The following is a 15,999-nucleotide window of genomic DNA, read 5'->3' on the forward strand; positions in this document are numbered from 1 at the left end:
GGCTGGGCCAGGTGACGGACACCTACACGGGGAAACTGGGACAAAAAACCGGGAGAGGAAACCCCCAGAGAGGAACCCCGGCCCGGAGAGACCCCAGAAGAGGGGCGGCCAGTCCCAACCCCGTCCGTCCGTCCGTGCTGTGCCGCAGCGAGCCGTGCGTGCGCTGTGGCGCCCTGCGGGCCGGCGGCGGTGCCGGGGCCATCAATATTTCACGAGCAGAGAGCGCGCCGTGACCTGGAAAGGCAGCGCCGCAGCCAGCCGGGCCCCAGGCTCCCAAAATAAGACCATTTTTAATAAATAATTCCCAACCGCTCGGTGCCTGCGGGGGGGGTCTTTTCGTTCAGGGCGGGTGGAGGGCCGAGTCCTGGGGACCCCCCCCTGCTCCAGGTGCCCCCAGCAGCTCAGGGAAACCCAGGGGGACCCCCCCCAGGGATGAGGAGGGGTCCGGATGCCCCCCAAATGGGGCCGAGCCCCCCCCCCAAAGGGCGGGCTCAGAGGTTGGGCAGGAGCAGGGCCAGCAGGGGCAGGAGGGCAGGGGCCAGGCGCGGGGCCGCAGCCAAGGGGACCTCGTCCTCGGGGGGGCCACGGGAGTCACGGGACGGGGGGGGCGGCCGGGGCTGGGACCCCCGCAGGTCGTGGGGGGGCAGCCCGTCGCGGTAGAAGGCGGAGGGCGGCGCGGCGGGCAGGGTGCCGGGGCGGCCCAGTGCCCGCCCGGGGGTGCCCACTACGGCCACTGCACCACCACCACCCTCGTCCTTCTCCTCCTGCTCCTCCTCCTCCTCCTCCTCATCCTCATCCTCCTCAGGGCAGGCGTCGAAGTCTTGGGGCCGCAGGTGGCGCAGGTCGGTGCCGCGGCGGTGCGGGGGGCTGGCGCAGGGCACGGGCGAGCTGGAGACGCGGGTGCGGCGGAACCAGGCCCAGAGCGGGCGCGCGCGGCAGTCGCAGGCCCAGGGGTTGGCGTTGAGGCGCAGGAACTGCAGGGCGGGCAGGGCGGCCAGCGGGTCCCCGGGCAGCGCCGCCAGGCTGTTGTTGAACAGGTAGAGGATGGTGAGGCGCGACAGGCCGCGGAAGGCGCGGCGGTGCACGGCGACCAGGCGGTTGGCGTGCAGCAGCAGGCGGTCCAGGCTGGGCAGCCCCCGAAAGACGCCCTCCGACAGCGCCCGCACCCGGTTCCCGTGCAGGAAGAGGTGGCTCAGGTTGGCCAGGTCGGCGAAGAGGTCATCCTGCGGGGCGGGGAGAGGGGACGTGGGTGGGGGGCATCCTGGGGGTCCACCGGCCCTGCCCCGGCCCCACGGGCATCGCGCATCACCTTGACCTCCTCCCATCCTGGCCCCATGGGTGTCACCTGTCCGTGCTTCGTGGGCATCACTCAGATCCCTGCCCCATGGGCACCCCTCATCTCCTTGCCCCATGGACATGCCTCATCTCCCTGCCCCAGGTTCCTGATCCATGGACATTGGACATCCCTCATCTCCATGGCCCTGCCCCACGGACATCCCTCATCTTTGTCCCACGTCCCCGTCCTTCAGCCATCAGCCATCGCCCTCTCCCCTGTCCTTGCTCCATGGGCACCACCACGAGCCCTCTTCCACATCCCGTTGGTGCCCCACGACTCCACCTCACACCCTGTCCCCACACCCCGAGCACCACCTATCACCCTGCCCCGTGGGCATCCAGGAGAAGGTCCCGCGCCCTACAAGCTTCCCCCACCACCCTGCTCCAACGCCCCCCCACGGCCAACCCCTTCCCCCCTGCCCCACGGGGCCACCTCCAGCAGTGCTGCCCCAGGCCCCTGCCCGAGCCGAGGCGGACCTGGAGGTAGAGCAGCCCGTTCTCCTGCAGGTAGAGGTACTGGAGGCTGTGGAGGCCACGGAAGATGCCGCTGGGCAGGCTGGCCAGCTGGCACCGGTAGAGGTGCAGGGCCTGGAGGCGCCGGAGGCCGTGGAAGGTGTCGGGCGCCAGGACGCGGAGGTGAGGGTTGTCACCCAGGTCGAGCTCCTCGAGGGCGGGCAGGTGGCGGAAGGTGCCCGGCTGGATGGAGGAGATGTTGTTGGAGTAGAGCCAGAGGGTGACGGTGCTGGGCCCGAAGGTGCCCGCCCGCAGCGCCCTGATGACGTTGTTCTGCAGGAAGAGGCGGCGGGCGCCGGGCGGGAGCCCCGCGGGCACCGAGGAGAAGTTGTTGGCCTGGCAGCTGACGGTGGGCGGCGAGACGTAGCACGTGCAGAGCGCAGGGCAGGCGGGTGCCCCGCCGGGCACCCACGCCAGCACCACCAGCAGCAGGGCCGCCAGGCGCCCGCCTGCGGGCACAGTGGGGCATCAGCCCGGGGGCACGGCCTGGGGCAGCGCCCCGAAGCCCCCAGCCCAGCCCCGCACACCCGCTGCCCCGCGCAGCGCCCTGAGCACCCCATGGCACCCCGTGGAGGGCACCCCCAGGAGCACCCCAGGGCGCGGGCTGCCACCAGTCTCTCTCTGGCCCTAGGAGCTCCACGGGGCCGTGCCCACCCCACATGGCTGTGCCCATCCCATACGGCCATGCCCAACCCATATGGCCATGCCCAACCTTGGGTCATGCACCCAAGGCACTCTCCATGGCCATGCCCACCCCATATGGCCATGCCCCACCTTGGGTCATGCACCCAAGGAACTCTCCATGGCTGTGTCCACCCCGCATGGCCACGCTCCCCTAGGAGCCCTGTAGGGCCATGCACATCCCATAGGGCCAAGATCCCATAGGAGCTCCTGGGGCTGTGCCCACGACCGTTTTATAGGATCACGCACCCCAAGAGCTCCACATCCACCCCACACAGCCCCGCTGCCCCAGGAGCTCCTAGGGCCATGCGCAGGCTCACGTTCCCATAAGAACCTCCATGCCCACCCCACACCCCAGGGCACCCCAGGGGGCCGGGCGCTCCAAGGAGCCCTCGGGGCGCCCCTCACCGTCCTCGCACCCCCTCCGTGACCCCGTTCCCGTGGGGTCCGACCCCCCCCGGGGGGTGATGCCCCCATGCGCGCCCCCGGCGGCAGGGCGGCGCCACGTGCACGCGTGCCGCGGCCACGTGCGGGGCAAGGCACGCGTGGGCGCGGGCTGACGCGCGCACCGGTGACACGCGTCGCCGCCGCTCCGGGTGCGTTTGCGCCCCCGTGTCCCCCCCCCCTTCCTCGTCCCCCATATCGGTCCCCCCCCCCCCCCCCCCCGGGTGCAACCCGAGAGCCTCATCCATAATTCAGCCCCGCGGCCTGGCCCCGGGCCCGGAGAGGTGGAGGGGAGGGGGGGGGAGGTTTTTTTTTTTGGGGTGTGGGGGGGGAAAGCGCGGAGCTGCCTTCACCGGGGGATGGGAGGCGGCTCTGTGTGTGTGTGTGTGTGTGTGTGTGTGTGTGTGTGTGTGTGCGCGCCCCCCCCGGTACACGGAGAGGGGGGGGACGACGACGAGGAGGCGTCCGGCGCAGCTGCTCGGCGCCGCCCCCCTCCTCCGGCGCCCCGTGCCGGCGTGCGCCCCCCCGGCGCCCCCCTCCCGCGCCCCATCTGTCACTCCCCCTCGCCGCGGGCTGACTCAGTTTAGCGCTGAAGTCACCGGCTCCCGGGCACCGCTCCCCGTGCCAAACGCTCCCCCCCCCCCCCCCCTTCAAACCCACCCCCCCGTCCCGCTTCCCTTCCCCGAGCGCGGCGCCCCCCCCCGGGCACCCACCCGCGGGGTACCCGCGTCCCCGGGGTGCCGCGGGGGGGCTGTAGGGGTCTCAGGGTTCCGGCTGGCCCCGCGCCCTAAATGCGCCCCGCGCCCTTATCGGGGTGCCCCCGGCCCCCCCCGGCTCCCCCCGAAGGCTCCCACCCGAGGGGGCGCACCCCGGGGTGCTCCTCGCACCCACAGCGCGCACCCCGGGGGGGGCGCACGGCATCCGCAGCGCACCCCGGGCACCCTTGGGTGCCCCCGGGCTCCCCGCTCGCCCCGGGCCCCCCCGCCCCGAGCCGCGCGCTCGGGGCTCACCCCCCGAACCTCGGGGTTCCCCAAAATCCTGGGCCGCGCCCCCCCGACGTCCCCGCAGCCAGCGGGAGGGGGGGGGGTCGGGGGGTCCCGGGGCACCCCCGAGCCGGGCCGTGCGTCCCCCCCGCGGCGGGTCCCTGCCCCCGGCCCGCCCCACGCCTACCTTGGGGCAGGTCCCGAGCCGTCGGGGGCAGCATGGTGGGGGCGGCCGGGACCGGGAGCGGGCGCTCAGGCACTGCCCGGTGCACGGGTGCTCATGGCCGGGACCGGGGGGGGGGCTGCGCGCCCCCCCTTACCCCCCGTTACGCCGCCGGGAGCGACCACCGCCACCAGCGCCGCCGCCGCCCCGGGGCATGGCACGGGTGGGCACGGCTGGGCACGGGTGGGCACGGCTGGGCTCGGTTCTCCCCGCGGCTCCCGGAGGGGCTGAGCCGTGCCCGGTGCCGCGCCTTATCCCGGGGCGGCCCCGCTCCGCCCCCCGCCGTTTAACCCTTCCCCGGCCGGGCCGGGCCGTCCCGTTCCGCCTCGGGGGGAGGGGGGGCGCCACGGGGGGCGCGCACACCCACGGGGGAGGCGCCCACCCGCGGGGGACAAAAGGGGACAAAAGCGGGACGCGCGGGGACAAGGGGGGAGAGCAGAGGGTGGGCAGTGCCCGCTGGGGGTGTGGGACCCGGGGGGGGCCCCACTCGGGACGCGGGGACTCGCGAGTGGGTGCAGCGAGAGTGGGGTCGGGGGGGGCGCACTGCGGAGGAGCCTCCCCGGGATCTGGGGACTCGCCGCGGGGGTCCCGTGGAGCCCACGGGGGTCCTGGGGAGGTCGGAGGGGACGTCCCGACCGCGGGACACAGGGGGACAGCGGGGGGGGGGGGCTCGGGAGGTGGCCCCGCTCTGTCCCCACACCCACGCGGGACCGTGGCGCTGTCCGCGGTGCCGGAGCGGGCGCTGTCCGCGGTGCCAGCCTCGGCGAGGCCACCGGGGTTGGGTGGCTCCTGCGCCACCAGGGTGTCCCGCGTGCGTCCCCCCCTCCCGGCGTGGGGTGACAGCGGCCCCACGGGTGGGGAGGGGCACGCGTGGCCGTGCCAGGCTGCGGCGGCACAATCTGGCACCCGCCGTGTTTGCGGTGCCGTCTCCGGCGCGGCTCCCGGCGAGCGAAATATCACAAGCTGGAGAGACAGACGCTGGCGGGGAGCGGTGGGCGTCGCGGGCGGCACGGGGCTGACTCAGGGGCTGCCATCCGCTCGCTGTCCCCCCCCTAATTGTGTGTCCCCCCCCCCCGGATTGTGTCCCCCCACCCAAATTCCCCGGCGCAGCCCCCACGGCCTCTCCTGTCCCGCAGGGAGCCGGGCACCCCGTTGTGCCGAGGGTTGTCCCCGTCCTATAGGCCCTATGCGTGCCTGTAGGGTGCTGAGGGTGCGCGGCGTGGGGTGGGGGCACCCGTGGGCGCCCACCCGTGGGGACATGGCGTGGGGACATGGGGACAGGCCCTAGTGACCCTATAAGGCCTAGGGACGGGGACAGGGTGGCAGTGGGGTGGCGGGTGGGTAGGGTCAGTCAACGAGGGATTGGGTTGGAGGACGGACAGAAGGCGGATGGACAGACGGACGGGTGGGGAGGGAAGGGCGGACAGGAGGTGCTGGGGGGGTCGGGGGGGGGGGGCAGCGACATCGGGGGGCGGCTGAGCAGCGGGACAGATGTCGGGGTGAAGGGGTGGACGGATGGACGGGTGGAGGGGGCCAGATGGTGCTGGACGGACAGACGGACGGGTGGGTGCTGAGCAGCTGAATGACAGCGGGGGGGGACGGGGGGGGATGAATGGCCGGGCGAGGGATGAATGGAGCTGGGGGGGGGCACACACACACTCGGGGGGGGGGGGGGGGGGCTTGGGGACAGGGAGGTGACACCACGCCGGGGGGGGGACACCGGGGGATGGCCGCGGCAGAGCGGAGCCGAGGCAGGGCGCAGCCGGGGGGGGGCGCGGGGGCGTCGGTCAGGGGATGGCGGAGCCGGGGGGGGGACACACAAATCCCCCCCCCAGGGGGAGGGCTCCTGGCACGGGTGACCCCCGGAGGTCGCCGCCCCCCCCCCGCCACGCCCGGGGGGAGGCTCCGGGCCTCGGCGGTCCGCCCCTCCGCCGCGGAGGACGGGCGGCAGCTGCCGGGGCCGGGGGTGAGTGCGGTGTCCCGGGAGCGTGCGAGCCGGGCCTGAGCCCGAACCGAGCCGTGCCGGGCCGTGCCGGGGCGGAGCCGCGGCGATGCCATCCCCGGAGGGATGCAGGAGGGCGCCTCGGAGCCGAGCCGTGCTGGGCTGGGCTGGGCCGTGCCGGGCCGTGCCGGGCCGTGCCGAGCCGGGGGGGGGCTCGGAGGGGTCGGGGGGTGCAGGTCTTTGAGGGGGGGCGAAGCCGGGGGGGTGGGAACTGGGGGGCTGCGGGGTGCTTGTGGCGGTGCCGGGGGGGCTGCGGGGCTGATCGGGCATGGGGACACCCCCACTCCCACCCGATGCTCGCCCCCCAGCGTCCCCCAGCACCCCAGGGCCTCGTAGGGTGCTTTGGGATGTGGGGCAGCGCTGGGGGGCCGTTCGGCAGCTCCCCACATCCCAGCCCCAGAGCAGCCTCTGGAGAAGCCACATCTGCCCCCCGGGGACCCTTCTGCGCAGGGTGCCCCCCACCCCCCGCCCCTCGGGGGAATTATTTGCCTTCATCCACATTAATAATTAAAACCGTCCTGGAGGAGCTGGAGCCAGGCCAGACCCGGCCGTCCAGATCCCTTGCTGTGGGGGATGTCGTCCCCACCTGCCCCATGTCACGGCCAGAGGTGGCACGGGGTGACAGAGGGGATATCGCCCCCGCTGGCGATGACCTGGTCACCCATGGGGTTTTTTGGGGTGTCCCGTGTCGGTGGGACGCACGGCAGCAGGCTGTCATGCCAGCACCGGGCAGGCACCGTCCCCTTCTGTGCCATGCTGGGACTGGTGGCCGCGGCCACCCCGTGCCACCCCTGCCCGCGCCCCAGCCCCACGAAGTCCCCGTGGGGTGGCTAAAGGCAGCGCAGCTCCTCGGCCCTGGGACGCATCCGGCACCATCTGGCCGCGGGGCCTGGGTTAATCTTTAGCTGCTCTGCCCCCGGCCGGGCTCGTCTGCCGTCCGGCGGTAATGAGGCCTCATTAGCAGCCATTACGCGGGGCCGCAGGACAGCTGAGCCAGCGCCGGTGACAGTCCGGCGACACGGGGGTCCGGTGACACGGGGGGTCCGGTGGCACGGTGACACAGAGGTGCGGTGTGGGTGCTGAGCGCGTGGGGCTGAGCGGTGGGGGGACGCAGGGGACACCGGCCAGGGGGTGGGAGCTTGGTGCTCATGGCAGCCGGCCGGTGACACCAGTGACACCGGTGGGACCAGGTTGTTGTGGGTGTGGTGGGTCCCCAGCAGGGGGACGGGGTCCCCAGGGTAGTGGTGGAGTCCCCGGGGGGGTGAGAATGTCCCCCAGGGGTGCATCGTGGTTCCCAGCGGTGTGCCAAGGTCCCTGGGGGCACGATAGGAGCCCCAGGGGATATGCCAGGGTCCCCAAGATGTGACGGTGTCCCCAGAGGATGTGCTGGGATTCCTGAGGGGGCGTCTGACGGGGTTCCTGGGGGTGTGCCAGGTTTCCAGGGGAGTGACAGTGTCCCTGAGGGTCACACCGGGGCTCCCAGCACTGTCCCAGTGTCCCCAGGGGCTGTGATTGGGGTTCCCCAGGCACCCAAGGGTGTGGCAGGGCCTCCACAAGTGGTGCCAGCGTCCCCATGGGGGTGTGCCAACATCCCCGGGGGGGGTGCCAGCACGCCTGTCACGGTGCCATTGTCCCCAGGGGGTGTGACAGCTTCCCAGGGGCTGTGCCAGTGTCCCTAAAGTTCGTGCCAGGGTGCCTAACAGCGTGCCAGGTCCCTGGGGGGTGTGTGCGTGTCATTGTCCCCAGGTGCTCAGCAGCACGCCAATGTCCCCAGGGGCTGTGCCAGGCCCCCAGGGGACACGCCGGGCGCCCAGGGGAGGTGGCAGCTCCCTGGGACTGGGTGGTGCGGGGAGATAAGGAGGCGGCGGGGCGGGGTGGGGTGGCGGAGGGGGGCCGGTGCTGCGGAGGGGCAACAAGTGCCTATCGGCGCCGGCAGCCCCGGGGAGCCTATGGGTGCCCCCGTGAGATTACCGCGGGTGTGCGCGGGGCAGCCGTGCGTGCGCAGCGGGGTCCGGCCCAGGGTCCAAACTCCGCGGCGGTGGCACGAGGTCCGGCCTCGCGCAGGTGGGTGTGTGGGGGCACGTGTGCGCACGGGGGGGGTGCTGGTGCACGGGGGTTGCAGGTGCACGGGGGGGAACCAGTGCACAGGATGCCTCCGGGGGACAAGGGGCGATTTGGCCACGCGCCCTGCGGGGTGCTGCCCACCCCATATCCCTGCTCTGGGTACCGGGGCGGGGGGCGGGCAGCACGTGGGTGCCACCACACCGGGCTGTGACACCCCCTCCCCCATTTGCCACCTGCAGGCGCAGCGGGAGCCCCGTGCCCAGCAGCATGGCAGGAGGGGGCGCGGGGCGGGCCAAGCGGCTGGGCACGCTGCTCTCGGGGCTGCTGGAGTGCGGGGCCTTCTGCGGCATCATCTTCGGCTGGGCATCCCTCGTCTACGTCCTCAAGGACCTGGACTACTTCAGGGAGCTGTGCCAGCCCTCGGCCAGCTCCGGCCCCAACAGGACGCTGCTGCCCGGTATGGCCCCGGGGACACCGTCCCCATCCCTCCTGGCTCCCTGTCCCCATATCTGCTCCCTGCATGTCTTGCTTGCTCGTTGTCCCACTGCCTCGTGTCCCCAGTGTCTGGTGCCCCGTGTTCCCATGTCCTCGTCCCTGCATCCCCACTGTCACGGTGCCAGGGGATGCCAGCTTCCCCAGTGCCCTGTGTCCCCGCTGTCCTGGTGCACCATGTCCCTGCAGCCCTGCTGCCCTCTGTCCCCCTGCCTGGTGCCCTGGGTGCTGCTTTTCCTGTCCCCACGGTGCTCCGTGTCCTTGCTCCTGCCGTGCCGGTGCCCACGTCCCTGCTGTCCCCGTGTCCCCGCTGCCTTGCAGACTGCAGCGGGCAGGACGAGCAGTTCTCCCTCGTCTTCACCATCGGCTCCTTCATGAACAACTTCATGACCCTCCCCATGGGCTACGTCTTTGACCGCTTCGGCACCGCCGTGGCTCGCCTCATTGCCATGTGAGTGGGTGTGTCGGTGGGCAGGGGCAGGGCACCCGTGGGTGCCCCGGGACCAAGGGCCTGTTAGCAGGGTGCTGGCGCCAGGGGGGGCGTGAGGGGGGCGTTATCGGGACTGGGGCGGTTATCGGGGCACCCAGGCAGGGTGGGGCTGGCAGGGCCCTGCCTGCACAGGGGAGGCACGGGTGGCAGCCCCAGGACACCAGGACAGCCACCAAATGTCCCTGGTGTGTCCCGTGTTGCCCACGGTCCCAGGACACCCCCCCTTCCCCCAGACCCGCGGATGTCCCCCTTGATGTCCCCAGAGCACGCCTGCTTTGTCCCCATGTCCCTCAGCCCTGGAGGTGTCAAGTGAGGCAGTGGTGGGGCACCCAGGAGACGTCAGGGTGCTGGGTGCCACGTGGGCACAGGGCTGCCAGCCTTCCCCCGGTGCCCTGTGCCCACTTTGTCCCCGCCGTCCCCATGTTTCAGCTCCCTCTACACCGGTGGGACCCTGCTGGTTGCCTTCTCCACGCCAGGTGAGACCCTGCGGTCGCTGGGTGCTGCTGCCCCCATGGGGGCTGGGGGGACACCCGTGTCTCCGAGCCCCGCTGACACCGGTGTCCCCAGACCTGGCCGTGCTGCTCTTCCCAGCCATGTCCATGCTGTCGGTGGGCGGGATCCTCCTCATCCTCACCAACATGCAGGTGAGATTCGGCACACCTGGGGCACCCTGCCTGGCACTGGGGACACCGGTTTTATGGGGGGGGGTCTCTCTGCCAGGTGGGCAACCTCTTCGGGAAGTACCGCTCCATCGTTATCACCCTCTACAACGGGGCCTTCGACTCCTCGTCTGCCATCTTCCTCATTATAAAGGTGGGCGTGGGGTGCTGCGGGAGGGCCGGGGCACGGACGGGGTACAGGTGGCAGCACGACATGGCCAAGGGGACAGCTGGGACACAGCTGGGGCGGTGACACTGTGTGCATGTCCCCAGGTGCTGTACGAGCGCGGGCTGCCCCTGCAGGCCATGTTCTTCTTCATGGCAGCCTGCAGTGCCTGGCACCTGCTGCGCACCCTCTTCCTCATGCCCCGCACGCGCATCCCCTACCCGCTGCCCCCGGCCTACAACTACGGGTAAGGGGGTCCTGCTGCGTCCCGCCGGGTGGCAAAGCCCGTCCCCACGTGGGGCTGTGCTGTTCTAGTGGCACTGTCTGTCCTGGGGGTGGTTGGGGGTGCCCATCCTGGTGGATGTGGTCATGGTGTCCTTTCCGTGGCTGGTTCTCCTGCCCGTCCCATGGATGGTGGTGGTGGTGCCCATCCTGTGGTGGTGGATGTGGTCATGGTGTCCCTTCCGTGGCTGGTTCTCCTGCCCGTCCCATGGATGGTGGTGGTGGTGCCCGTCCTGTGGTGGTGGATGTGGTCATGGTGTCCCTTCCGTGGCTGGTTCTCCTGCCCGTCCCATGGATGGTGGTGGTGGTGCCCATCCTTTGGGTGGCGATGGTGGCGGTGCCCAACCCGCGGTGGTGGCAGTGGGGCGCGCTGCCGGTGGGGTGACGAGGTGAGCGTTCCTGCAGGCTGCAGTGCCCGGGGCGGTCGCAGTCCTACCGCACCTACGAGGAGAAGCGCCCGCCGGGGGGTGAAGGCCCCGAGGAAGTGCCCCTGGAGCCCAGTGCCCCAAAAGGTGACGGGGCACCAGGGGCAGGGGACGTCTGGGGAGGGGTGGCCGGGGGCGGTCAGGGCCATGCTGGTGGCTGAGCATGCTGGGGGTGGGCGTGGCCAAATGATATGCACAGGGTATGCAAATGAAGGGGGCGTGGCTTCGGGTTGGGCGTGGTTGAGCAGATGGTGGGGGCGTGGCCACATGGACACCAGTAGGCGTGGCCATTGGGCCGAATGTGGGTGGGCGTGGCCAAGTGGGTGGGCGTGTCCCCGGGGGCGTGGCCTATCGCTGCGGGCGTGGCCACGGGCAGCCCTGCCCCTGACGCCCACTGGGTTTGTGCGCGGGCAGGCGGCACGGCGGCGGTGCCCTTCCGTCCCTGCGTTCTGTCGTGGCTCTTCTTCTGGCACGTGGTGTGGCTCTCCGTCATGCAGCTGCGACACTATCTCTTCATCGGCACCCTCAACCCCCTGCTCGACCACCTGGCCCGCGGCGACGCAAGCCTGGGTAGGGCACGGCGGCCACGCGACGGGTCCCGGTGACCCCAGGGGAGCTGGGCGCCAGAGCCCCCTCACTGACCCTGCCTCCCCACAGTGAGCACCTACACCAACGCCTTCGCCTTCACCCAGCTCTGCGGGGTGCTCTGCGCCCCCTGGAACGGCCTCATCCTCGACCGCCACAAGCGGGGCAAGGCGCACCTCCCGGAAGGTAACCGCCCCCATCCCCGCGAGCCCACCCTGGGGACTCAGCACGGCAGATGTCCCTGCTGTGCCCATGTGGCTGGGGGCCACCGTGGCGGTGCCCTGGCCCCTGTGCTCCTTGGGGACAAGTCCGCCAGTGCCCTGACCCAGTTGGGCTTGGGGGTGGGTCCTCACAGCCCCCTAACCCTGCTCTACCAGGGGATATGGCCCCAATGCGTCCTTACCCGCAGTGTCCAGGGATGCGTCTTCAGCATGTCCTGACCCTGCTCTACCTGGGCACCTGTCACTACCATGGTGTCATGCCCCCACCATGTCATGTCCCCACCATGCCCTGAACCCACTGTGTCAATGTACACATCCCCACCATGCCCCAACCCTACCATCCCCATGGACATGTCCCCACCATGCCCTGACCCCACCATGCCCATGAACCTGTCCCTAGTGTTCCCTGACCCTGCTCTACCTGGGGACATGTCCCCACCGTACCGTGACCCAGCCGTGCCCATAGACATATCCCCACCATGTCCCAACCCTGCTGTACCTGGGGACACGTCCCCACCGCGCCCTGACCTTGCCATGCCCACAGGAGCCCGGGGGGCGCTGGCGGACCTGCAGGCATCTGTGCTGTCACTGGTGGTGACAGTGACACAGTGCGTGCTGTTCTCCATCTGCGCGGCCGTGCCCATGCTGCCTGTGCAGTTTGCCACGTTCGTGCTCCAGGTGATCAGCCGCTCCTTCCTCTACGGGGGCAACGCCGCCTTCCTGGCCATCGCGTGAGTCCTGTGCCCCGTGAGAGTGCTGGTGCTGGGGGACAGAGGGGTGGTGGCGAGGGACACGGCAGTGGGGGACAGTGGGGCTGTGGTGGGGACAGGGCGGTGGTGTTGGGGGACAGGGCGGTGGCACGAGGGTGGAGGGGGCATAAAATGGTGGAGGGGTGGTAGTGACGTGTGGGGTGTCCTGGCAGGTTTCCCCCGCAGCACTTCGGGAAGCTGTATGGGCTGGCCATGGCGCTGTCGGCACTGGTGGCCCTGCTGCAGTACCCCTGCATCACCCTGGTGCGCGGGGTGCTCAAAGGGGACCCCTTCTACGTGAGTGCTCGCCGCAGCCCCTGGGTGTCCTACAGCCCGTGGGGGGCTGCCCCGTGGGGGCATGGGGGTGGTGCCCCGTGGGGTATGGGGGGCTGCCCCATGGGGGCTTGGGGATGCTGTCCCATGGGGGTATAGGGCTCCTGTTCTACAGAGGGGTGGTGGTAAAGGTCCATGGATGGATGGAGGTCCTGGTCCAAGGCTGGATGGGGTTCCTGCCCGAAGGGGGGGATGGAAGTACTGGCCTACAGAGAGACGGAGGTCCCATCACATTGTAGGATGGGGTTCATGTTCCATGGCAGGAGTGTCACCCCAGTCCATGGCAGCATGGGGTTCATGCCCTATGGTGGAATGGAGGGCTCGATATAAGTTTGGATTGGCCCTATAAAGGGTCGGGAAGCCCTGCCACATGGTGGGACGGGCCGTGGGGTGCTGCCTCTAGCACAGGCAGCCTCGGGGAGGCTGAGGAGCTGGCACAGGGGCTCCTTGTCTGGGTGAGGTCAGCCCCTGCCCCGTATGCCCAATGCCCCTTGCCCTGCACAGGTGAATGTGGGGCTCATTGCTGTGGTGCTGGTGGCCTTCGTCAGTCCCGTGGTGGTGGCCCGTGAGTGCCGGCGGCGTGCCAAGGACCTGGAGGCTGTCAGCAGCCCCCTGGATGCCCCCCCCAGCGCCGAGACCCCTGCCCAGACACCGCACTGAGCTCCACAGCCAGCACCAAGCGCCTGCTGCAGCCGTTTTCTACTGGACTTTGGGGGAGGGATGGACCTGTGCCAGAGGGCACAGTGGGAGATGGGGGTGTTTCGGGGGGGAATAAATATTAACAACCTATTGTGCTACTCCCTGTGGTGTCCCCAGTGTCTGCTGTCGGTTTGGGTCCCCCCTGCCTCACGGGGCTGGGGGAACAGCCCCTACACATCCCCAAAACACATGGACAAGTAGTGCCAGGGCTCTCGTTTATTGGGACAGCACCCTCAGTACTCGCAGATGAAGGGCAGCCTCTTGCGGCAGTTTGTGCTCCTCCAGCGCCCATCTGGGGAGAGGAGTTGGGGTCAGACCCCGCACCCAGCAGCACCCCCAGCCCCCCCGTGCTCCCCCACACCCCCAGCCCCACACGCCCGGGTTCAGCCCCACAGCCCCTTCCCATCTCCCCGCCACAAGACCCCCCTGCGGCCCCCAGTGTCCTCCCGTCCCCCCCAGCCCGGCGGTTCTCAGGGCCCCGGCTCCCAGCACAGCCCCCGACCCCCCGCACGCCCCCCGAGCCCCCCGGGCACTGACTTGCGGTGCAGAGGGTGGTGCAGAAGCGCCCCGTGAGCAGCGGGTAGCCGTGCAGCCAGTACGCGTAGTTCCAGCCGCTGTTGTCAGACCAGTGGCAGAACACGCTGCCGCCCTGCGGGGTCACCGGCCTCAGGCGTGGGGACACCGCGGGGACACCCGCAGGGACACCCGCGGGGCTGAGGCGTCCGGGGATGGCGGGACGGGGGGTGCCGGGGTCGAGGGGAGGGACTGGGACCCCGGGACAGGCCCGGGGCCGTGCGGACACGTGCCCGCGGCCCCTTACCACAGGACGGGTGATGGCCCCGATCCAGACGCGCCCGTTGTTGACGCGGGTGCGAGCCCTGCACTGCAGCAGGACGTTGGCGTGGTAGCTGTGGATGGAGGCCAGGCGCCCGCGGTAGCAGCGGGAGCACACTCTCTGCGGGGGGACGGCGCTGGTTACGGGGACACGCCGGGGCCGGGCGGCACCGGGAGCCCCCAGCCCAGTCCCCGAGCCCTGCCCACCTGCGCGGTGTGGAAGTTCTGGCACCGCCGCACGATGATGTAGCGGAAGGTGCGGGCGCTCTGCGGGTCCGTGATGTTCAGCGCCTTCGTCTCGTCCTCCAGCGGGCACTCCACGTCCTCAGCCTCGGCCTCCAGCTCCGGCTCGGCCACCTCGGAGGTGACAGCGGCTGGGGACAGCGGTGGGCGTCACTGTGGGTGTCCCCACAGTACCCTCAGGTGTCCCTCCCGTGTCCCCGGGGGCACTCACCCAGGTGGCGGGCAGAGGCCGTGCCCAGCAGGGCCAGGGCGAGGAGCAGGCAGGGCTGCATGGTGGGGCGCTGCGGGGACACGGGAGGACTTGGGGGGACCCCCTTGTCCTGGGGACCGTCTGGCCCTGGGGGACGTCCCCAGAGACCGGGGACCCTCAGCTATCCATGGCACCACCCCCACAGCCCCAGTCCCCTGTGCCACCACATGCCCCTCGCCACCCCCGGCATGCCCAGCACCACCCCTGTCCCTTGCCCCCAGCCCTTGGCCCCCTCTCACACCCCCACGTCCCTGGCCCCCACCACCCCTGGGGACACCCCATTCCCCGTGTCCCCATGCCCCCGCTGCCACCCCTTACCCCTCAGCCACCCTCACGACCCCCCACTTCCCTCGTGCCCCGCTGCCCCCCTGTCCCTGCTTCCCCGCTGCCACCCCTGCGGCCACCCCTGGCCCCGTGCTGCCCGTGCCACCACGTCCCCCCGCCACATCTACGGGGCACTGCAGAGCCCCCCGTGCCTGACTCAGGGCTGCAGCCCCCAGCCCCATCCTGGCAGCTCAGGGCTGCAGCCCCCCCCGGTTGTCCCCGTCCCCGCTCCTCACCTGGGGGCTGGGGGAGCTCTGCCTGCTGCGGCCCTTATAGGGGTGTCGGGGCCACGTGTCCCCGCATCCTTGCGCCACCCCAGCCCCAGCCCCGCCGCAGCCCCAGGCCACCAACCGCCAGCGGCTCTGACCTGAGGGGACAGTGGGGGGGACCCCGGGGGTGCTGGGGACACGTTGGCCGCTTGCCCAAGGCCACTTCCTCCCCCGGTGGCCGCTGGCCCCGCAGTGGCTGGTGCCAGCCGTTGGCCCCAGAACCACTACCCTCTGGGGCACCCTGTGCCTCCCGCCCCGCGGAGCTGCGGGGGCCAGCACAGGGCCCGTGCTCCCCCCCAGCCCTGTCCCGGCCCCAGGGGCCCGGGCAGAGCCCACTCGGCCTTGCCCCCCTGTGCCCCCAGCCCCACACGCCCGCTCTGGGGGCTCAGCGCTCCAAACGTCCCTGAGGTGCCCGCAGCGGGGGCCACCTCTGCTCCTGGGGACATGTCCCCTCCGTGTCCTCACGCCACGGTGCCTCAGATGTGTCTCTGCCATTGCCAGGCCCCGCCATGCCCAGGGACATGTTGTCACCATGCCCAGGGACGTGTTGTCACCATGCCCAGCCCTGCTGGACCTGGCAGCGGGTCCCCTACATGACGTGGCCCCCACCGTGCCCGCGGATATTTCCCCGCCGTGCCCTGACCACGCACCGCCGTGCGTTTGTGCACACGCTGCGGGGAATAAACCTGATGGAACAGGGAGGTGCGCACAGCCCCAGGACCGCGGTCTTGTT

General features: G+C 71.2%; 3 protein-coding genes across 6 annotated transcripts; 1 reads left to right on the forward strand and 2 right to left on the reverse strand.

Annotated features, from left to right (window-relative positions):
• Positions 1 to 271: 271 nt before the first annotated feature.
• On the reverse strand, positions 272 to 4,455 carry RTN4RL2 (reticulon 4 receptor like 2). The gene is made up of 3 exons (XM_080592482.1): positions 4,144 to 4,455; positions 1,813 to 2,297; positions 272 to 1,223 (listed from the first exon to the last, which is right to left on the reverse strand). The coding sequence occupies exons 1-3, from the start codon at positions 4,175 to 4,177 to the stop codon at positions 492 to 494; spliced, it is 1,251 nt and encodes a 416-aa protein (XP_080448608.1). The 5' UTR covers positions 4,178 to 4,455; the 3' UTR covers positions 272 to 491.
• A 1,600-nt stretch (positions 4,456 to 6,055) lies between these two features.
• Positions 6,056 to 13,434, forward strand: SLC43A3 (solute carrier family 43 member 3). 3 transcript variants are annotated; one of them, XM_080593425.1, is made up of 13 exons: positions 6,056 to 6,145; positions 8,485 to 8,702; positions 9,059 to 9,188; positions 9,657 to 9,703; positions 9,795 to 9,871; positions 9,948 to 10,040; positions 10,160 to 10,299; positions 10,740 to 10,846; positions 11,174 to 11,329; positions 11,417 to 11,530; positions 12,110 to 12,296; positions 12,488 to 12,611; positions 13,152 to 13,434. In XM_080593425.1, the coding sequence occupies exons 2-13, from the start codon at positions 8,513 to 8,515 to the stop codon at positions 13,305 to 13,307; spliced, it is 1,521 nt and encodes a 506-aa protein (XP_080449551.1). In that variant the 5' UTR covers positions 6,056 to 6,145; positions 8,485 to 8,512; the 3' UTR covers positions 13,308 to 13,434. The 3 variants fall into 3 exon arrangements, with proteins under 3 accessions (XP_080449551.1, XP_080449550.1, XP_080449549.1); XM_080593424.1 differs by lacking the exon at positions 6,056 to 6,145 and adding an exon at positions 6,465 to 7,246; XM_080593423.1 differs by lacking the exon at positions 6,056 to 6,145 and adding an exon at positions 8,078 to 8,245.
• A 117-nt stretch (positions 13,435 to 13,551) lies between these two features.
• Positions 13,552 to 15,800, reverse strand: LOC308195636 (uncharacterized protein; the record flags this gene model as incomplete). Of its 2 annotated transcripts, XM_080593429.1 has the most annotated exons (6): positions 13,552 to 13,638; positions 13,884 to 13,995; positions 14,167 to 14,301; positions 14,388 to 14,554; positions 14,635 to 14,704; positions 15,234 to 15,800. In XM_080593429.1, 6 exons carry the CDS (start codon positions 15,798 to 15,800, stop codon positions 13,580 to 13,582), a joined length of 1,110 nt encoding a protein of 369 aa, XP_080449555.1. In that variant the 3' UTR covers positions 13,552 to 13,579. The 2 variants fall into 2 exon arrangements, with proteins under 2 accessions (XP_080449555.1, XP_080449554.1); XM_080593428.1 differs by having other exon boundaries at positions 13,884 to 14,301.
• Positions 15,801 to 15,999: the final 199 nt, after the last annotated feature.

The sequence above is a fragment of the Anser brachyrhynchus genome (genome assembly GCF_964034855.1).
Source record: "Anser brachyrhynchus genome assembly, chromosome: 5".
NCBI lineage: Eukaryota > Metazoa > Chordata > Aves > Anseriformes > Anatidae > Anser > Anser brachyrhynchus.

Excerpts from the sequence above, each read along its gene's own strand:
- RTN4RL2 (XM_080592482.1), bottom strand. The coding sequence starts at position 4,177 with ATGCTGCCCCCGACGGCTCGGGACCTGCCCCAAG. Across the intron at positions 2,298-4,143 it reads GGCTCGGGACCTGCCCCAAG|GCGGGCGCCTGGCGGCCCTG; the intron begins GTAGGCGTGGGG and ends CTGTGCCCGCAG. Across the intron at positions 1,224-1,812 it reads ACGGGCTGCTCTACCTCCAG|GATGACCTCTTCGCCGACCT; the intron begins GTCCGCCTCGGC and ends CCCGCCCCGCAG.
- SLC43A3 (XM_080593425.1), top strand. The coding sequence starts at position 8,513 with ATGGCAGGAGGGGGCGCGGGGCGGGCCAAGCGGCTGGGCACGCTGCTC. Across the intron at positions 9,872-9,947 it reads TCATCCTCACCAACATGCAG|GTGGGCAACCTCTTCGGGAA; the intron begins GTGAGATTCGGC and ends TCTCTCTGCCAG. Across the intron at positions 11,330-11,416 it reads CCGCGGCGACGCAAGCCTGG|TGAGCACCTACACCAACGCC; the intron begins GTAGGGCACGGC and ends GCCTCCCCACAG.